We start from the raw sequence: 23045 nt of genomic DNA on the forward strand, positions 1-23045 counted from the left end.
ACACAGAAGACTCTCAGCCGCAGCTCTCAGCCACAAACACAAGAGAAGATGCCAGATTCCAGACTCCATCTTTGACCAGCCTTGTGGTGGCTCTCCTGCCTCCACTAAGACCAAGGACTCAGGCTAATCTTAAGGTCCTCCAGAGAGCTAGTGTGGACATTACACATATAATAGTGTTAAGCCAGGAAAAGGCAAATGGAGCTTGGAATGGAAGAAAGTCCGCCATGACTTTAACTTTTTTTAAAAAGAGGATATTTGTCAGGGGAATTATTTTTCAATATGTTAAACAACACACATACAAGACTTTTGCACAGAGTCTATCTATATGCTTTTTCAACCTAAATGCAACACACAGTAAAGCGCTATCAGGGCCACCTCCCCCTTTTTGCTAAATCAACAATAAATAGTACATACCAATCAAATCTCCCTGATCATGGATCATCATGGCCAAATCTTTAAATATTTGATTGACGTCCAAAATGTCAGCCTATAGAACATAACAATCTTAAGCAACATTTTAATTTATTCTCTTTTTCGTGCTCCATGCTTCAGTTGTCAATGAGAGGAATGCAAGTGTTTACAAGTACCTTACATACTTAGGATTATTTCCCCACAAATTGTGAGTAAAGATGAAGTAATTAGTGCTGGTCAAATAGATGAATGATAAAGGTATGAAGCCATAGGCAGAAGATTTAGAAAAGAGCAAGGGGATGTGAGATGCAGGATGATAGATAACAAGGATGATGTGGTCAGGTCAATTGAAAAAAAAAATTTTTTTTTAACAGGAATGAAGAGATATGTTTATAGATAGCAAGGATGAGCCAGCAGATAGGGACTGAAGATAAATGAGAGAGTAGGATGATAGAGAAGGCACTATCTAAGGTTAGACAGGAAACATCAAGACCAAGGGCACAGAGGGTTTTGTCTTTGTCAGGGATAGCTGGTTCCTGTCATACTTCCCACAAACACACATTTATGGAATACAGTTAGTTCTGCTAAAAGTCTCATTCTGAAATAGTGAATTTGTTTCAATATGATTGATGTATTAAGAACTGATGCCTCTGAACATATAATTTCACCGGCAAGAAACAGCAAGACTACAGACATCCAAACTTAGCTGAGCCAGTCATTGAAAATATATAAAACGTATATACTTTAAGTACCAGTTACCTCACATGCATTATTATATAAGGTTGTATATCTTGATAATCTAACAGTCTCTGAACTTTACCACATAAAAAAATAATCATTCAACATCTTAAGATGAATGTCATTCAGACTCAGCCCCTTCAGGCTGTCCTATCACTACTATCCACTGACTGCCAACATTGAACCCAAAGGGAAGTAGGTAGCAGACAAAGGACTTACAGCTCTGATTCATAAACTCATGGATTTTGAAAGAAATTCCTAGGGGGAATAATAAAACAAAAGGACTCCAATAACTTCATGGACATCTTCCTCTTACCTCCAGCTGCCTGATTGCAGTTTCTCGCTCCTTAATAAGTTCAAGGTCTTGCTCTGTAATATCCAACTCATCTTCCTGTGACTGCATCTGATTCCACTCTTCATTGCTAAAGAAGTAACAGATATGGCCAATGAGACTCCAAAACTTGTGAACAGAAAAGGCATACAACATATAATACACACGGGTATCTGGCTTGCCAGAGAGGCCTCTCCAAGGCTGGTTATACTAGGTCTTTTTTGGAGAATTGTTGTTATCAAGAGAAGTATGACATTTAAGTGGAGCTGCAAAACTGTGAGCAGAGTAGGATACGAACAGAGAGAAATGAGAGAGGCATTTTCTTGAGAAAATTACAGTCTCAAAAATCTTGAATTAAAAATAACAGCACAAAAAATGTTTGTAGCAGCCTTTTTTGTAGTGGCAAGTGGCAAGTGGATACCTATCAGATGGCGAATGGCTGAATAAGTTATGTCATATGAAATATTATGAAATATTATTGTTCTGTAAGAAATGACCAGCAGGATAATTTTAGATAGGCCTGGGGAGACTTACATGAACTATGCTAAGTGAAGTGAGTAGAACCAAGAGTACATTGTACACAGCAACAAGATTATATGATGATCAATGCTGATGGACATGGTTCTTTTCAACAATGAGGTGATTCAGGCCAATTCCAATAAACTTGCAATGGAGAGAGCCATCTGCACCCAGAGAGAGAACTATGGATACTGAAGGTGGATCACAACATAGTACTTTCACCTTTCTTTTTGTTTGCTTTTTTTTGATCTGATTTTTCTTGTGCAGCATGATAAAAGTAGGAATATGTATAGAAAAGATGCACATATTTGACTTATTAAAAAAATAACAGCACATAAAGAATGTTGGATTTGTGGCTGAAGGACCAATAAAAAGTTAGAATCCTGGTTCTTTTGCATATCGGCATTTTTCATTCTAAGTTTTAATTAGAAATGCCTTGAATCACTTCATTGTTGATAAGTCCAGTTTCCAGGTTTTTCAGAAATCAGCCTGCTCATCATTTCTTATTGAAAAATAATATTTCATCCAAGACAATACCAATAAACTTTGGATCAAAAATGCCATCTGTATCCAAAAAAAACTATGGAGATTGAATATAAATCAACACAGGCTATGTTCACTTCTTTTTTCTTTTTTTCCTCTTTCTCATGGTTTTTTCCCTTTTGATTTTTCTTTCCCAACATGATTCATAAAGAAATGTGCATTAAAAGTTAATAAACATATATAATCAGAAAAAATAAAACAATTAAAAAAGAAAAATAATATTCCATAAGATATCATATATAACACATTCAGCTATTCCCAGTTGATGAACATCCACTCAATTTCCAGTTCCTTGCCACTATAAAAAGGGATGCTATAAACATTATTGCACAAATGGGTCTTCTCCCTTCTTTTATGATCTCTTTGGGATACAGACCCAGCAGAGACATTGCTGGATCAAAGGGTATGCAGAGTTTGGACATAGTTCCAAATTGTTCTCCAGAATGGTTGGATCATTTCACAACTCTAGCAACAGTACATTAGTGTCCCAGTTTTGCTACATCCCCTCCAACATTTATCATCTTTTCCTATCATCCTTAGCCAATATGAGAGACATCTCTCAGGTACCTCAGAGTTGTCTTAATTTGCATTTCTCTAATCAATAGTGATTGAGAGCCTTTTTTCATATGACTATAGATGGCTTTAATTTCTTCCTCTGAAAATTGTTCATATGCTTTGAACCAGTAATTGAAGAATTCACAACTCTGCCCCCAAGTTTTTTTTTTTTGGACTACCTAGTTACTAATGTCAAACTTATACATGTGGTTTCCTTGATAAAACCTAAACAGTCTGTCCTTATCGAGTCCCTTGAAATCATATAATTATAAGTTATATAATATTGTGATGATATATTAGTCATATCTTATATGTTAAATTTTCTATTGAATTCAAGTTTGAGACAAAATTTTGAAAATCTAAGAATTCATTGAATGTCCATTTTTTTTCATTCATCATTAAAATTAATTTTGCTGAATATAGTATATTCAGCTATAACCCTAGTTCTTTCACTGCCAATATATATTATTCTAGGACCTGCTCCTTTATTGTAGTCACTGATAAATCCGTACAATTCTAATTGTAGCTCCAGGATATATGAATTCTTTTGTTTTCCTTTGTTTCTTGTAAAATTTTCTTTGTTCTGAGGGTTTCAAAATTTAACTATAATGTTCCTATATGATTTCCTTGGAGGACCTTTTTAAGGTGGGGATTGGTGAATTTTTTCTATTTCTACTTTCCCCTCTTGTTCTATCACTTCAGGACAATTTCCTTATTTCTTGTATTACTGCGTAAAGGTTCTTTTTTGGGTCACAGCTTTTAGGTGGTCCAGTTACTCTAGTTTTTTCTTTTTTATCTGTTCTCTAGACCTGTTGTTTTTCTTGTTTCACTTTCACTTCTACTTTTTCATTTTTTTGTATTTTGTTTTTTACTTTTTTGTAACAAATAGTTTCATTGGCTTCCTCCTGTCCAATTCAAATTTTCAAAGAGTCATTTTCTTTTTTAAGACTCTGGATTTTTTTTTCTAGTTGGTTTTTTTCATAAACTTATTTTTCTTGAATGGTTTTCTTCCCTCACCCCAATTTCTCTATTTGATTTTTAAAGTCTTTTCTGGGTTCTTCTATACATTCTTTCTGGACAAATAGTCAATCCCATTTTTCAATGGACATTTCTTTTTAAACACTAATGGAGAAAAGTTGTTGCAAAATCAAAGGACATGATAGGTTTATTTTCAGATGTCAAAGACGGTAAAAGAATAGACACATTCTATTTTTCACTAGATAGGCTACATTAAAAAATCTAGCACAGGGCATTTTCTGTGTGTCAAGCACTTGTTTACTCATTTACTTAATTTTATTCCAAATGTTCCTCGGAATAGGAGTTCTGTCTCTTTAAAATATATGATGCTGATGAGATGAGATGACATTGGTTTAAAAAAAAGTACAGGGCCATCACCTGGTACAGAAATCAATACCTACAAGTTCCTCATCTTTATTGTTGAGTCCTGGGCAGGCAAAGTAATTAACAGCAAAGATGTAGTTTCCTTTTGGAAATTTCTAGATTCCTTGAACTTAGTCCTATCATAAGGCAAGAATCTTAAATCTGTTCTTAGCTGCTATATTGTGCATAGCTCTGTATTTTTCTTTAAATTAAAATACAGTTATATTCTACTTCCTAACATGTGACAAAATAGAAAGATAATCACTTTACCTGTCAAATGAGACAAGCTGCTCCTCTCTCTGCCTCTCCTCCGCCTATGAAAGAGGAGGGATTATTGCTGCTGGTATCCAGAAATACACCAGAGACATACTTGATAGCTTTTGCTTAAATAAGAAAGGAAGAGACATTTCTCAGCTATGACAAGGTCTGGGGAAGAGTTCAAGGCTCTGGTAAGAGTGAGTAGCTGGGTATAAAGTGGTCAGAGAAACTTACACTCAGGTCTAGCCTTAGGAAAGAAGACTGAATGGTACTGAAAAGAAACTGTCTATAAAGAGCCAGTCTGCCAGGCTGGAGACTTAAAAAGAACACAAAATATCAGTGAATCAGGTTTTTTAGAAAGATGGATATCAATCTTACATTAGAAATCAGGTTTACATAAGAGAGCCTGACATTTCCAGAGGATTGTGTATGTTTTTAAGTGCAAGAAAATGAAAAGCCAAAAGGGTAAAGTCTGAGGGGGAAAGTAGTAAAATTGAACAACTTTCCTCTTGAAAACAAACTTACAGAGAGGCGGGATCCCGCCCTTGCTCGAGCAACAGTCTCCTTCTCCTTCTCAGACACTTTTCTCTGAACAGCCTGAAAGTTGTTTAAGGCTACAGAGAAGTCATTCATTAAACGTTCCTTTTGAAGTTTCTGAAGGCGCTAAGGAAAAGAAAGGAAATATTAAATTAGAATGTGAACTCGTTTAAGTATTCGATTCCCACTAAAGCCAAAACTTACATGCACAGAGGGCTACTGAGGGGAAAAAAAGTGACTAAAAAAGTAGTCTCCTTGCCCTTCTGTAGCCCTTAGTACTTGGGAAGCTCAATCTGTTCCATTTCTAGGCCAAATTGGCTGTTCTTTCTTTCTTTCTTTTTTTTCCTGAGGCTGGGGTTAAGTGACTTGCCCAGGGTCACACAGTTAGGAAGTGTTAAGTGTCTGAGACCAGATTTGAACTCTGGTCCTCCTGAATTCAAGGCTGGTGCTCTATCCACTGCGCCACCTAGTTGCCCCTGTTCTTTCTTTTAAGCTAACCAACTTCTTCATTTCATGCTTGTTTTTCATAAACTCAAAAGGGAAGTCCAAATCTTTATTACTTACAAATGTGACATGGAGGAAAAGATACTTCTAGAACTTTTTCCCCCCCTTAGGCAACTGGGGTTAAATGACTTGCCCAGGATCACATACTAGAAAGTATTAAATGTCTGGGGTCAAATTTGAACTCAGATCCTCCTGACTTCAGGGCTGGTCTACTGCGTCACCTAGCCGCCCTGAAAAAAATACTTCTAAACATATAATAGATGTTTTTCTTCAAAAGGAATTCAACCAGAATTTAGAAAACTCTTGTCTAGACTATACCCACAGCTGCCTCCAAATCCCCAGAAGCATCTTTGATAATATTCAACAGTTGATGTGATGTTAAAAGTCTCATTCAGTTTGGTTGCAGCAATGCCTAACTGGACTACTCCTGCCCACATCAACAATTTAGTAAATTAGAGTTTGACCTTGTTTAAATATAAGCAATTCTCACTATTAACAAAACTATACTCGGGGGTTGCTGGAAACAGCAAGAAAGTGACTACAAAAGAGTTGTCTTATTCCACAGACCTAATTTTTGGGAACCCAGATTGCTCATTTTCTGAGCCGAGTATTATATATTTTTCTAAAATATTGTACAAGGTAGCGAATGTGTGGGTACCAGAGGGAAATGGAAGGGTACTAAGGATGTTATAAACTAACATGAAATATAATTTATGTATCTACTATGTACAGAACCCAATCCTTGAGGAGGAGTGCAGCCTAATCAAAGACAATAGGATATATGTGTTCAAAAGATTTAACACTAAGAGGTATGTGCTAAATACTAAATGAGCATAAGAAAGTACAGGACAGTGCAAAAAAGGTACACAAAGATCTGCTTGGTGTTCCAGGACCTCAGAGTGGCGGAAAAATGGGGTCCTGATAATGCTAGGAAGAGATGAATGAGGTCACATTTGATCAACCAAAAATGATACACATACATACACACACATAAAATGAACACAACATAAAATTTTTTACAAAGAAGATACTAGCAGCTGGGGGATAGGGAAAAGCTATAGGTGTCCCCTAAGCAGAGTTCCAAAGGAAACAGAATTCTGGGAAATAACAGCAAAGCAGAAGTGCATTTAGTGTATAAGGGAAATCCATGCAAAGGTGCACAGCTGGGAAATGGAATGTCATGTGTAATGAAGAAGAAAACCAATGTGGCTGTACCACAGAGTGGGGAGAAAGGGAAGTAATAAGATTGGTATCACTCTGAGAAAAGATTAAAAAACTGATGAATAACAAGGAAGACATGGGGCAGGAATTCTCCTAGGATAACCAGACAAGGCAACTAGTGTGAAGTGTTAATACCTCTAAAAGGTAGCTCTGTTGAAAAAGCAAGCAGGGAGCCCTGAGTCTAGCTGGGTTTGAGGCAACCTCAGGTAGTGTTAGGTTCTTACTAAGTGCTAATGAGATAATAAGATATTAGGTTCTTACTAAATGCTAAGTCGGTACTTAACAATTCTCTAGTTCAGGCCTTTACTGGGAATTTTACATCTGTGAACTCCTGGGGAGGAGCTTGCATGCTTAGGAGGAGCAAGTTCATTGGTTGAAGTAATTTTTCCCAGAAGCCCTTGTGTTATCCCACACCCATTCTCTGGGAGGATAAAAGAGTCTCATTTCTAGGCCAGACCTGAGGCGGCTCTCTGGAGGGAGAGAAAGAGTCTCTACACGAGGTCAGAATTGGCGGCAGTTAATGACAGCAGATCTCCTCTAGACCAGAGAGCGATCAGCAGTTTCTGGAGATGACAGAACGTTACAAGGCAGAACCATAGAAGTCTAGTATCTGAGACTGAGGAAACTTCTCTAGATCAGGAATGCCAGGCCCAGCTGCACAACTGAGACACAGCTGTAGTCAAAAAGAAACCAGAATACCCAGTGAGTGCAGAAGCAGTGGGCAGGGAAGCTGCAGGCAGTGGCAACTTACAGGAGGGTGAAGTATCTGGTTTGGGATTTTAGCCCAGAGAGGAGAGCTGAAGTAAAAGTGAATAGGCAAAGAAAGAATCCAATCACAGAAAGTTACTTTGAGACTAGGCAGGACCAGGGTTCATCTTCAGAGGAGGACACTGAAGTAAAAAAGCTTCTTCTACTCCAAAGGAGAAGGTTAAATGGATATCTGCCCAGAATGAATTTATGGAAGAACTCAAAAAAGACTTTAGAAATGAAATGAGAGAGACTGAGGAAGGAAAAAAAAACAAAAAAACAAAAACAAAAACAAAAAACCCAAGATTATGAAAAGAAAGTAAGCCAACTAGAAAAGGAGATCCAGGGTCTTAAAAAGAAGAAAATGACTCTGAAAATTAGAATCCGACAAGAGGAAGTCAGTGAAACTATAAGAGGACAAGAAAAAACACAACAAAACAAAAGAAAGTAAAGCATCTTATAAGAAAAACAACAGATCAAGAGAAAATATAAGAATAATTGGACTACCTGAAAGCTGCAACCAAAAAAAAAAGATCATTGACACAATAACATAATAACCAAAGGAAATTGTCCTGAAGTGACAGAAAAAGGTGAAAGTAGAAACAGAAAAAATCCACTAATCCCCACCTTAAAGAGATCCTACAAGGAGAATATAAAAGAACATTATAGCTAAATTTTGAAACCCCAGAACAAAAAGAAAATTTTGCAAGAAACAAATCAAAAAAACCCAAAACCAAAACCAAAAATCAATTCAAATATCCTGGAGCTACAAATTAGAACTGTACAGGATTTATCAATGGTTACAACAAAAGACAGCAAATTCTGGAATAACATGTATTGACAATCAAAGAACAAGGGTTGCAGCTGAAAATACTATATCCAACAAAATTAAATATTGAATGAATAAAAACTGACATTCAGTGAACTCTCAGATTTTCAAGATTTTGTCTCAAACAAACCTAAACTCAAACCTAAATTTAACATATAAGAGTCATCATCAAAAACTAATTCCAAGAAATTCAATATGTTTTATGTAAACCACATATCTAAGACTGAGAGCAATTAGGTAGTAATTAGGTAAGTCTGAAGCAGAGCTGAATCTGATGCAACTTTAAAAAGCAAAACCATCTAGGAAAAGGCAAAAATAATAATTATGCCACATGAATGAAGTGTGAGAACAAGACCCAAAAAAGATATAGCACCCTCCAAAATCTATAAAGAAATAAGGAAGGAGAAATAATGGGATAAGATGGTGTACAGAAGCATGTGAAGATCAATGGGAGTGGGAATAGGTATGTAAATTAATGGGAATGAGATAAAGGAGGAAAAGGTAGGGAGAGAAAATAAAGGAGGGATTCAGAGCAGGGGGAGTTAATAGCAAGGCAAGTTAAAGACTTAAGAAGACTTAAGTTAGCAGAAATAGGAAATAAGAGATACACAAACACAATTATGCTCAGGAATGGAATATTAGGGGGAAAAAAAGTAGAGGTAATAATCATTAAGTCAATCAAGAGACATTTACCTGTATGTCAGCCATATTAACATGGTTTTAGATGCAAGTCTATTTATGTGTGCATGCATATGTATATATGTAAGTGTAAGTATGTGTGTGTATGTACACATAAGCATATCCATGCTTAACTAGAGCCTGCTTGGTAGAGATGGAAGAAGGGAAATAAAAGAGGAAAAAAAAGGAAAAAAGTAAAAAGTGCACAGCAGAGAACAAAAGAAAACCTATAAAGAAACAAAGAAAAATGAATAGTCATGAATATAATGTCTTCTATTATTATATATGTTTTTTTGAAATGGAAATTTATTTAATGGAAAATATCTCGAATTCTCCCTGATTCTGCTGGGCATATGACAATGTTTTGTTTTGGGTTTTTTTTTCCCCCTTTTTCTATTTTGCATTTAAGTTAAAAAAAATTTTTTTTTAAATTCAACAAATAAGCCATACTAGAATTTTTTAAAAAGCAACCTATACATGCATACATATATGTGTGTATGTATGTCTTTGTAGATATCTATTTACCATTTTCTGGCCAACAGAGGAATTTGTTTTGTTTGATAATGCTTGAATAAATTACAAAAATTTTGTTTGTCTTTTTCAACAGTAAAGTGTGATAGAGGTAGGAAGGAAAGGAAAGATTAGTTTAAAAAATTAAATTAAATAATAGTCTGTGAGATAACTGCCTTTACTTCTTTGCTTACAGCTGCAATCTTTACTATAGGGAGATCTTGATAAATAAACCAACAGTTAAATGAAAGATATCCCTTAGTGTCTGGTTGAAGCCTATAGAATAAAGATTCATAGTTCCCTGGAACATTTTCAATGGAAAAAAAATTAATTAAACTTTATTTATAAGAAAATTTAAAAATAAGGTAACCATTGTCACCAAATTTCTCCATGGCTCAGCTTTTCTATGAAGGTTTCTATGAAGCCTTCCCTAATCAGTCCTCCAAGTGGGAAGTAAATGCAATTGTCCTCTTGATTTCAGAGGACATTTTCTCATCATCATACAGCATATTCAATGTGAATCTTACACTATACTTATGTGTGTACACTTCATGTAAGCCACATACGGACAAAGACTGGCATTTAAATGCCTCCACAATCTATTCCTTTACAATCTGGCTCCCCTAAACCATTTAAAAAATGTATTTTATGTATCTTTTTACATATTTTACACATTTACATGTTTTATGTATCAATTCTATGTAGTAACCAAATAATACTATTCACTGTCTCCCTTCTAGTCCTTCCCTCTCCCACCTCTGTACTATTTGCACTATGCTATTTACTATTCCTTGGCATGAATTTACCTTCCCCATTTCTTCTGTTCAAATATCTTCCCTTTAAGCTCCAATTTAAATGCCATGTTTTCCATGAAGCTTTCCCTTATCTACTTAACATAAAGCAAACCTTCTGTCCAAAAACTTCTCAAAATATTTTGTCTGGACATTTCCCTGGTATTTTTGTTCTGTTTTGTATCATATAATTATGTTTACTCACTTCTTATCTCCACTACTTGATGGTAAACTACTTGACAGCAGGACAGCTTTATAGAATCTAGCACCATGCTTTACAAATAGTGTTTTAATCACTGAATGACAGTTTCAGAACTGGAAGACAGTTCAGAACTGGAGATCACCCAGTTTGTTGAGGAGGAAAGTAATTTGGGCAATAGGTCACCCAGACAAATCGCTGAGTCTAGAATCATTTGCTAAATTATTCACTTTTGCAATCTGCAAAGTACTAAGCACAGAGTCTGCACACTGTGTGTATGCAATACTTATTAGACAGAATTTTTCTATTTAAGCTGGATGGAAACTGATTCCCATTTCCCATAATATCAACACATATTAATTGAACATATATTACTTCCTGAGCCCAAAGAGCTTACACTCTTATCTTTTAAAAATAAAAAAAAAATTTATACACACACACATATATACATATATACATATACATATACACACACACACACACATATACACACAAATACATGTTCTAAAATGGTTAAATTTAATGTGAATAATACACAAAATATGGGTTGTGGTGATTAGAGAAGATTTGTGAAGAAAGTAGGAGTCGAACTGAGACTTGAAGAGCAGACAGGATCTTAAATGGGGTAAATGGGGAAATGAGCATCCAGGACATGAGGAAATTGTGATAAAAAACACAAAAGTAAGAAAGCACACAGCCCATTTGCTATTTCATGATGTTTTTTTGAAAAATCTTTAAAAACCTCCAGGAAAAAAAAAAATTAAGTATATTTTTTAAAGTTTCCTTATTATATTATTTATTATTATTATTTCCTTAAAAACAGTTTCCTTATTATTGCTGTCTACCAGATTGTCCAGGGAACTATTCAACCTGTCAATGATTCACTTTCAGAAGAGGAAGAGAAGGGGATACTATGTAAAGAATGATATCTTGGGGAATGAATCTAACCTTGCTTTGCAAATACATAACTGTTAAACATTCACCAGAAAGAAGTAAGCATCAAGATTTCCTTCACCTGAAATCCTTTAGAATAATTTCCCCTTCAAAATGGAAAACACCAACCTGTTCTGAAGCAGACAGTGGGAGTGGCAATGATCCCAGCTCTTTCAGACATTCATTTGTCTCCTTGGCGAGCTGATTTGTAGAATGTTGCAGTTGTTGTCTGAAAGAGAAAGGATAGTTTTAAGAATGTCATTATTTCCCAGAAGCTTTTATAAAATGAATCCATTTATTCCACAGTGAGGGGAAGGACACTTGAAGAGCAAGGGTGGGAATGAGTTTCTGGTCCTCAACAGAAGTAGCATTGCCAAGGTAATTCTTCCAAGTATACAACAAAGCAGCATCTGAGGAGTAAAGGGACCTACCTTGATGAGAGTTTCTGGAAGGACTACAAACTAAAATGTTAACTATTTCAGCAGAAAGATACACAAAACATAAATAAATAGTGAATACAGAATAACTATTCCTTTATGAATTCTAGAATGTGGCTGCTAGTTTTGATAGGCGTGAGAAGAATAATTTATACTTCTTGTAAAATCTGATAGGTTGAGCTATTATCAAATCTTTTGAGTTGGACATACACAAAATCCTGCATTCCTGGTATAAATCATAGTCCACTATAGAAAGAAACTCAGGCAAAGATATCTGAATGAAATGTGCAATAGATGTGTGCACAATTCTTATCCTTAAAAACCAGTTTCTAGACTTATGCCTTGTATTGGCCATATTTTGGGCTTTAGCTTCAGATCTATACCTGCTTCTAGTTCTGGGTTGTTTCAATTGGAGATTCCATCTCCATTTCTACTTTCCATCTAACTGGCTCTTTTCCCCTCCTAACTAACACAAGATGCCTTATGTAGTTTAAGGGTGGGGATGAGATTTATAAGGGATGGGTAATGGAATGAATGAAAGAGTAGAAGATCTGTGAAGTGAGATTGGAGAAACTATGGTTAAGAGGCAGTGGAAATAGAAGATAAATTCCTTTTCTTCATGGTTTCCTTTTTTCTGCCCCCTTTTAAAGATTTCTATAGGAATGATAAGGCCCTGAACTTTCTTTTATTTTTTAGTTTAATTTTTTAAAATAAACAAGCACTTGTTTTTATTCCCACCTCCCTTCACCACAATTGAACAAAAAAAGAAAATCCTTGTAACAAATATGCAGCATCAAATAAAGCAAATTCCCATATTGGTCCATTTGTTTCCAATTTATTAAATCTTAGTGACTGAAAAGAAGCTTCTAGACTAGAGAAAATAACTGAAAAAGGGAACTGTGATAAGTCCGTCTTTCCTACAAGTAGTACACCACATTGCTATTTGGAGACTTCTACAAAGAAGTTCAAATATGTCAAAAGGCTTTTCTCATCCTTTGAATGAAAAAGGAAATATTAAAAATATTTAAAAGATGAAACTGTAATTCCAAAAGCACAAATAGAGTCAAAACAAAGTGATTCAAAGAACCCAGGAATTCACCATGCCAATCCACTGTTTTTTCTTTCCCTTTTTTCTTTTAGAAATTGATGCTTTCTGTTTTTGTTTCATAACACAGTTAGTTCCCAATATAATTCCTCACTCCATCCTCACTGCTTTTTTCCAAATAAACACAGTTAGGTATAACAACTAAGTCTAACAAGATATGCTATACACTATTCTGCATTGTTAGTACTCTCCCAAGAAAAGGGGGATGGGTATTATATGTGCTGTTCTCCGAAATAAAGTACATTTATTGAAATTAATCTACAGTCAACTGTTTTTTAGCACTATTATGATTTAGATTTTCTTTCCTGACATATCTACTCTAATACTTTTGGGTCACTTAAAATATTTTGATGGATTTGTGATCCTACTGATGTGGGTTCTCATTACAAGATAAATAACCATCTATTCACACTTTATTATCCTAAGCAATTCATAGTCTCATCCTCCTTTAAATCCTCCATGTAGACAGGAAGATTTCATATTCTATTCAATAAAAATGTGTTCTACTCTAAACTGTCATTTAGGAAAAGCCTCCCTGTTCCTTTAAAACAACAAAAACAACAACACTTGAAGTGCACGTATATTGCTCAAAAATTTTGTAGAAAGGCCTGGAGAGACTTACATACTTCAACAACAATACTATATGATGATCAATTCTGATGGACGTGTCCCTCTCCAACAATGAGATGAACCAAATTACTTCCAATAGAGCAGTAATGAACTGAACCAGCTACACACAGCGAAAGAACTCTGGGAGATGACTATGAACCACCACATAGAATTCCCAATCCTTCTATTTTTGTCCGCTTGCATTTTTTATTTCCTTCACTGGTTAATTGTACACTATTTCAAAGTCTGATTCTTTTTGTACAGCAAAATAACTGTACGGATAGTACATACAGTATATGTATACATATATTGTATTTAACATATACTTTAACATATTTAACATGTATTGGTCAACCTGCCATCTGGGGGGGAGGGAGGGAAGGAAGGGAAAAACTGGAACAAAAAGTTTTGCAATTGTCAATGCTGAAAAATTATCCATGCATATATCTTGTAAATAAAAAGCTATAATAAAAAAAATTAAAAATTTTGTTGAGATTGAAAAATAGGCACAAGGAATAGTAGATAGGAACATTTGCTGGTTGCCTTTTTTTTTTTTTTTTTAAGAAAGTCAAATATCTTTTTTAATTCTTTGGTATCTTCTTTCAACTGTCTTGAGAATTGACCCTTCTGTTTGAAGTATATGTTTTATACTATGTGTGGCAAGGCCTCCTCTGTGCATCCTGGAGCTAGTCTGATTGCTTGGTACCTTCTATTTTAGGGCCATTTCTACTTCAATCAGTCAAAAGCATGATTGATCACTCTATAGAATGGTGAGGATACAAAAAAATTAAAAAGCCGTCCTCATGGGGCATATCAAGATCTCAAATCCAAATATGATGGTTCTATTACTAGTAATATTCAAAAAGGATCCGTTATAGATTAGTGACACTTTCCTCCATTTTCATTGTGTTCCTTCCAGTTCTATCCTTAAATGCTCTAGGAATGATATGAGCTGGCTAGGTTCCTTACCAAGCTTCCTGTAAACTTGTTTGTCCTTCTACTGCTCGTGATTTTCCATCTTCTTCCAATGAAGGATTTTGAAAACAAATGTACATTCTAAGCCAGTTTTGTCCTTGACTGCTATATCTCTTCTTTTGGCAAGGAGATCAAATGTTTGCTGGCTGGAGCTGTCTCTGGGTTCTTTGTTTCTGGACTGTGACAGATTTACAATGGTTAAACTATACCAACCAGTCTATTCATTTCCCATTTTCAGACTTGACCATTTACTTAAAGATGATGGAATGGATCATGAAGCTAGTAAATATCTGAGGTTGGATTTGCACTCAGACACATGAGTCTTCCTGAGTTAAGGATCAGTGCTTTATCTTCTGCCATACCACTTAGCTGTCCCACATTGAAGCTTAAGTTATAATATTCTTGATATGATGGTCCTTTTGCCAATTCTATACAAGATGACAATATGTCTCATGAAAGATTTCTACAATACCATTCATCTCTTATATAGAGTCACCTAATCTTGCCTTCAATAGGCCATTACAACCATGTTCCACTTTGTCTCCTTGTTTCTACTTTCACCCCTCTCTGATCCATCCTCCATAGTGTTACCAAAATGATTCCTCTGATGAAGTTGGGGTCTGGCACCAAATGATGGGATTCTGTAGCAATTCACTTGAAGAATTCACAAGGGCTTTATCCTTGCTTAAAAGGTACTTTTATTTAGGAGATGAAATTCAGACAAAATGAAGAAATAAAAAAGATATCAAGAGTGGCAAACATGAAATAGTATCAGGAGAGCATCTAGTTAGCAAGAAAAGAGGTTTTTACCAAATAACAGTGGAAAAGACAGGTTCCCCAGTGGAAGTCACAACTAACCAGGAGAAAGGAAATACACCATGAAGTAGGAGTATACCACTGACTGGCAGGCTAAATCTATATAGGAACTTAGCACTTTAAAAGAATTAGCTATAACAAGGAGAAAAACACCATGAGGCATGGGAGGGTGGTGAGAAGAAAGATTCCTTGACCAGAAAGCTAAGGTAGAACTGCTGTGGTGAGCAAATCCCAATAAAGAGGCATAGGCCACAGATTTATAGGAGATTTATAACCCCACAGATTTTGGGGTTAAATAACTTGGCTTTCTGATTGGATAAAGCTGAGCTGATCCCATCAGTGCCCTTCCCTATTTTCCTCAGGGAATATTATAATATTATCAGTACTTCAGACTTTCTCAACCAATGTCATCTAGTTCTTGGGAACTCATCACCTCATCTTCGAAAAAATCTTCTGTGGCTCTAATCTAACTAATTTAGGAATGGAAGGAGGTCCTTTCCTATTTCCCTTAAAAACTATGCTAAATATTTTCACTCTTGTTTTCTTTCTCAGGTTTTTTTTTTCCTTCTTGATCTAACTTTTCTTGTACAGGAAGATAACTGTATAAATATGTATACATATATTGGATTTAACATATATTTTAACATATTTAACATGTATTGGATTACCTGCCATCTAGGAGAGGGGGTGGGGGGGAAAGAGGGGAAAATTTAGAGCACAAGGTTTTGCAAGGGTCAATGTTAAAAAATTACCCATGCATAATGTTTTGTAAAATGTAATAATTTTAATTTAAATTTAATGAAGAAGAGGAGGAGGAGCAGGGGGAGGAGGAGGAAGAAAGAAAAAAAAACTATGCTAAATTGCCTCAAGAAGAAGGCAAACCAGGCACTTGAAATTTTAGGGTAAGGAAATTTATGACCTTCCATTAATGTCCTACCTACTCTGGTACCATGGAAGTGAGTCAAGATTTTAGAAGGCTGTTGTGGAATGGGAAGAGGAGAGAAACTACAGGAGGTTCTATCAAGTTAAAAACATTTCCATTTGAAGCTTAATAGGTATATGTCTTGGCCTAGTTACAAAGACTTGATCATTAGGAGATTCAGCAGGGACAATTCACAAGACAGTGTATCACAGCACTGAAGGTTTCTAGGGTCTCCATCAACAGGAGAAATACCCATCCCAATGAAAATCACAGATCCTTAAAATATAAAGCTCATGATATACTAGCATTAAATTTTGCAGCTTTTTATACCTGATCCAGTTATGACCCAACCTCTAATCTTTACCTCAAAAGCCCTGAATTTCAATAAGCCCTGAAAGACCAAGGGTTCTCAAAAGCCTTAGTCTTCTTAGAGTTACTCACAGATTTTCCTGAAGTTTGCTGCAATCTTGCTTAGTTCCCAGTTGGCTCATCAAATTCTTGATCTGAGCAGCTAGAAAAAAACAAAAAAGATTTTTGATGAGGTGATAAGTAAAGGATGAAACTGCATTTATCACTGCTGCTCTATACTTCTTCTCTGAGGAAGCTGGCATCAAAACCTGAGAAAATCTATTCCATCTCAAACTAATGACAACGTAGCCTTTTCTCTTATAGGATAACTACATATTCCCTAGACACGAATTGTATGCCATAGACTGTTTTGTCACTCTGAAGTGAAATTTCATTAACATTCTCCCAGACCCATTACATTTCATTTTACTATGAGCTAAGGATAAAGTCAACTTATGATTAAAAATGTCAATGGGCACTAATTAAAAAAAAAAATCACTAGGTCACCTTCTTCAGCAACTTTTGATTAGATATGATATTCTTATTTTTTTTTATGACCTTCTTTCTATACTTATTTTTTTCTGTTTCAATTTTATCCTCCCAAAGTCTCTAGATTTTTAGGTCTAAAACGATTCCCCCCCCCCTAAAAAAAAGTATTATTTTCAGCTTTTTTTTTTTTTTTTTTTTTTTTAAAGAATCCAACTGCACAAAATTTATAGAATCCTTCCATGTTTCATCATGATTATGTGATGAGTTTGGATTCTCAAAATTTTCTTAAGTGATATTTTAAAGCCATGACAGATCCTCCTCAAGCTGAAGGACTTTTCACTACAGGTCCATTTGATTGGGCCTATTCAATTACAGGGATAGTTCAGCATAAGGCCATCCAACAACCAGTCTAGCTAACTTAAGGAAAGACTCATCATTCAGTTGGCAACAGGATAATGAAATTTTTGGCTACAGTAACTCTCAAAGACAATCTCCTGAGTTGTGGACCTAACAGATGGTATAGGTGTATCTGTACCAACAAAAGCACAGATTTTGAAAAATAGTACCATCATTTTAATGAATAATGTAGTGACAGCTGGTCATGCTATGAGAATACTGCTCAGATCTAACATATTTTATCTTCATGTTACAATACAACTCTAAAACAGTCTTTCCCATCATTGTTAAAATCTGACTCAACTCCAGATGGCTTAAAGGTCAACCTATGAGAGTGGCTGGAGGAAAACAGAACTGAATGCAATCAACTGAACTATGTGGCAAAATGTAGAGCTGGTTCAAATCCTACCTCTGATACGTATTACCTTTGTGACCCAGCATAAATCACTTATTTTGTCTGCCTTAATTTCCTCATCTGTAAAATAGGGATCCTTATAGTATCTATGTTCTAGAGTTCTTGTAAAGTTCAAATGAGATAGTATTTTAAAGTGCAAGTCATTATTATTATTATTCATAAATTAAATTAAAATTTCTGCCACTACAAATTCAATTTTAATAGTTTAATATCCTTCAGATTTAGAAAATTCAGGGTCACTGATTTATGTCTGATATTCTCATCAAAGTGAAGTGACTAAATCCCCTTCTGTTACCAAAAATAGGCTAATTAGTATGTTACTAAGCAATACTTTATTACAATCAACAAAACGTCATTTATAAAAGTAATAACAACTCCCTCTAAAGTTCTCTTTTGATACTTTTTACAGTAGGGAGGTTAAGCTAGTGCATGCAAGCTCTGACAGTTTCTATAGTAAGCTGGCAAAGCTCTAAGAATAGTCTCTTGCAATAAACTGTCTGCCAGCTCAAGACAAATGTAGGTAAAAAACAAAGATGATCATCCCCAATAGGTAGATCACAAACAAATTATGTGGCTGTTGTGACCATGAAATAGGTAAAAGATATCAAATGAGCCTTGGTTTTGTGTGGCTTTTTAAAATTTATTTCTTCAGTCAATATGACATAAAAGAACCAATTATGTAAAATAATTTATAATATTTCACTGTTGGTGCTTAATGTTGAAATGTTTATCTAATGACTGATTCATTACTGAAGGAACTTCAATCATTTTTCCTCTAAATGAAAGCCTACAGAAGCAAGAAGGATAATTCACAGGTTCTCCCAAGGGGCCAAATAAAAAAGCCGATAAGGTTGTTTTCATTGTGTTCCCAAAGGCATGAAGAAATAGCATTTCATGGGTCATTTGTTCATCACAAGAAGTACCCAAGATGAAAGAGAGAAACTAAGAAAAGTTTGACAAGATTCTCTCAACTAAATGAACATATAACTTGGTAAATTCACAATTGTGGAGGGAAAGTAATGGAAAATATTGCTCAAAATTAAGAAATGAAAGTTTTAGTATCTGATAATGCTACATGAATGCAAATAGGAACAGAACAAATGCTTGCCAAAGCAAAGATTCTATATATAAACTTCTTCCCTTCCTCAACCAGTGAACCATCCCTTGAAATAAATATTTAGTTGTAAAATTACCCATGCATATATCTGGTAAATAAAAACTATTAAAATAAATTTTTTTAAAAAAAGAAATATTTAAAAAGAAAGAAGAAAAAAAATCTCATTCAGCAAAACTAGCTAATCTCAATCATACCTTCCAGTAGATACAAGATGCAATTTATACTCAGTCTCATGGGGTCAAACTTAGTTATCATAATTTCATTTGTCTTTTTTTGTTCTAGCTATATTATTATAGTAATCATGTGTGCTGTTTTCTTGGTTCTATTTGTTTCTTTCAAAATAAGTCACATAAGTCTTCAGTGGTTTCTCTGAATTTTTCATTTTTATTATTTGGAGCAATTTTAGGTTATTATTTTAGGTTGCAATTCTTTTGAAAGTAGTTCATATAGGGGCAACTAGGTGGTGCAGTGGATAGAGCACTAGTCCTGAATTCAGGAGGACCTGAGTTCAAATCTAGCCTCAGACAATACTTCCTAGCTGTGTGACTCAGGGCAAGTCACTTAACCCCAATTGCTTCAGGGGGAAAAAAAAAAGAAAGTTGTTCATATCTCTTCACTACCAATACATTAGGAAATGGATAAAAGAATGTATAGAGATGAGATAAAATAGGCATACAATTTAATAGTTGCTAATCAACTTTTTAAGAATATCATCCATGCATGTATACTAATATTGTATTTAATCTATACTTTAACATATTTAACATGTATTAGTCAACCTGCTATCTGGGGGAGGTGGTGGGGGGAAGGAGAGGAAAAACTGGAACAAAAGGTTTGGCACTTGTCAATGCTGTAAAATTACCCATGCATATAACTTGTAAATAAAAAGACATAATAAATAAATAAATAAATAAAACAAATTAAAACAAAAAACAAAAACAAATTTAAATTAAATAAATAAAAAAGAATATCATCCATGATCACCAATAACATCTCCAAAGACCTATTTTGGGAGGATTCTTCCCCTTTGTGATATACTGAAAATTAGTACCTTAGAACATCTGAACAAATGTGGTATAATGAAATGTTACTGTCATAAGAAACGAAGATAAAAGAGATCGGAAGATCTGTATAAATTGTTGAACAGTGAAGAGAACAAAGAAAACAATGTGCACAATGACTACAATAAAGTAAATAAGATGAACACTAAATCAAAACTGAACACTATGTAATTGTATTAACTAATATCAGTCCCATGGAATGAATGAGGGAAAGCACCTCCTTTTCTTTCTCTTCTGAGCGTGGCTTTAGGCAGCTGGTGGCTCAGTGACCTGGAGTTCTCAGAAGACCTGAATTCAAATGCGACTTTAGATACTTATTATAGTGCAATTCTGGAAAAGGCACTTCATCTCTACTGGTTTCAGTTTCCTCAACTATAAAGTGGGAATAAGTACCTTTCAGGGCTGTGGAGGATCAAATGAGATATTTGTAAAGTACTAGGCACAGTGCCTGGTGCAGAGTAGGAGGCTTAATAAATGAGTGTTTCCTTCCCTTCACTGGAGAACTGAAAGATTAAGGGTTTGGTCATTGCTATTAGTTTGGCTTATCTGTTTTTCTTTGCTTCAAGGGCAAGCTCCTAGTTGGGGGAAGGGTACAGAAAGGAAGGAGTACACTTGGAAATGAATATGGGGGGAAAAAACCAAACCCCCAAACCTTTTTTAAAAAGAGAAATAAATGACAGATAATACTTGGCAAAAAAAAAAAAAAAATCCCAAATTATGAGAATCGTCTATTCAGTATAAGAATATCCTTGATAAAATACTAAGAAAGGTAAAAGCATTTTTACAAGAGAACACACCTTCACAATCTCAAACTTGATCATAAGATATACAGAACGTGGATCTCATGTTTTTATTATTTGTTGGTTATGAAAACGCAATGGATAAAATCAAACAAAAAGAAGTCTCAAAGACTTCATGAGTATCTTCCATGCATATGTTAAGACCATACACTGACCAAAGTCAGTACAACCATGGAGATATACTGAGGTGCTATCAAAAAAGTGACCGCTAAGCAAGGCAAAAAATAGGACATATAGGATCAAATGGATTTCCTAGCATAATGGAGAATATTCTGGTCAAGGTCCAAATAGAAGAGCCAGTTTCTATATAGATGGTGAGATTTTCCGGATGCTCTTGTTTTGAGAATAACATAGTGCTGATTGAAGGAAGCCCTTTTTCATATTATAGGCCTTCTTTATAGAAGTCTACTGACACTTTAAAGAGATCAGCCTAGCAATTTGCACAGGAAAAAAACAACTGAATGATGAATGTAAATTGCCCAGATTAGCTAGGCTAGGCCCTATGGGAAGATAATTATCAGTTCCAGATTTGAATAGGAAAACCAGAATCAGCTGGATGCCATATGTGAAATTGGGTAGTGCTTTCAATGGAAATGTTATATGGCTACAAACTACTGACACAACATGATTTTAGAAGAATCAAAATTAAAAGTGACATAAAATGGTAATAGAAACATTCATGGTAGGTGAACTTTCAGCAATGACACATGCTAGACATGACAAAGTGTATCAAGAACATTTTGTTTTGTTTGTTATTTTTCAGTCACAACCGACTCTTTGTGACCCCATTTGGGATACTAGCAAACTGCAGTGGTTTGTCACTTCTTTCTCTAGCTCATTTTACAGATGAGGAAACTAAGGCAAAAAGCCTTAAGTGACTTGCCTAGGTTCATATAGCTGTATATCCCAGGCAAATCTGAACTCAGATCTTCCAAACTCCAGACTCAATGCTCTATACACTGTGCCACCTTGCTGCCCACATCAAGAACATGTATAATTCCAAAAAAAGAGATGTGTGCTCAACATAGCAAGGAATTCTGGACAAACAGCTTGAGTGCTACTCTGATATCTGTAAAGTATTAAAAGAAACAACAGGTGGTTTCCAAAACACAGAACAAGAAAATCTATAAAGAATTGATGGAAAGTAACAATCCTGATTGAATATGAAAAAGTGAAGGAGGACTGCAACCCACAAAGGGAAAGGAAGTTCTCCAGCAAATAGTGGCTGACTTTTGTATTTAAATTTAAATTTACAAAGTGCTTTCTTGCAATTCTCTTCAGAGGTGTGTAAGGTAGTGCATGACAGTGGATAGAAGGCAGAACTTGGCCTTAGGAAGACTGGGTTCAAATGCCCCATTTCTACCACCCTCAATTTCTCTGAACCACACCTTCCTCCCTCATCAATAATGAGTGGCAGCTACACAGGTTAAAACCTCAGCACAAAGTCCATGAAATTACTTCATATGGTTAAATTTTCTTATTAAGAAAGCAGGCTAAAGGCAGCTAGGTGGCACAGATGATAGTGCACTGGCCCTGGCGTCAAGAGGACCTTTATTTAAATGTGGCCTCAGATACTTTGAAGCTGGGTGAACCTGGGCACGTTGCTTACTCCACTGCCTCCCAAAAAAGGGAAAAAAATAAAAAAAGTAAAATTAATTCAGAGGTCAAAGAAGACATGTGAATAGCTCACTTAATATGTATTAAGCATCCTGAGATTCAAAGAACAGAGAGAAGATAAAAATCAATATTTAGCAACTCTACCATGTTCTCAGTGAGAACATATAGCTATAGAGTTCTTTTTCATCTTGTGCTCTTCTGGAATCCTTTCTTGAAATTATGGTAGATCTGGATGGGTTTTTTGTTCAATTCAA

At 35.2% G+C, this 23045-nt stretch overlaps 1 protein-coding gene across 1 annotated transcript in view; it reads right to left on the reverse strand.

Moving 5' to 3' along the window:
• STX12 (syntaxin 12) overlaps positions 1-23045 on the reverse strand; it is a 32711-nt gene that overhangs the window by 4129 nt on the left and 5537 nt on the right. Inside the window, exons 2-7 of the mRNA XM_074305641.1 lie at positions 16990-17059; positions 11814-11913; positions 5261-5398; positions 4748-4791; positions 1466-1571; positions 415-487 (exon numbers count right to left, since the gene is read on the reverse strand). Of these exons, the coding sequence (XP_074161742.1) occupies positions 415-487; positions 1466-1571; positions 4748-4791; positions 5261-5398; positions 11814-11913; positions 16990-17059 (531 nt within the window). The remainder of the gene's footprint in view (positions 1-414; positions 488-1465; positions 1572-4747; positions 4792-5260; positions 5399-11813; positions 11914-16989; positions 17060-23045) is intronic.

Source organism: Sminthopsis crassicaudata, chromosome 3, assembly GCF_048593235.1.
Source record: "Sminthopsis crassicaudata isolate SCR6 chromosome 3, ASM4859323v1, whole genome shotgun sequence".
In the NCBI taxonomy this organism is placed as follows: domain Eukaryota; kingdom Metazoa; phylum Chordata; class Mammalia; order Dasyuromorphia; family Dasyuridae; genus Sminthopsis; species Sminthopsis crassicaudata.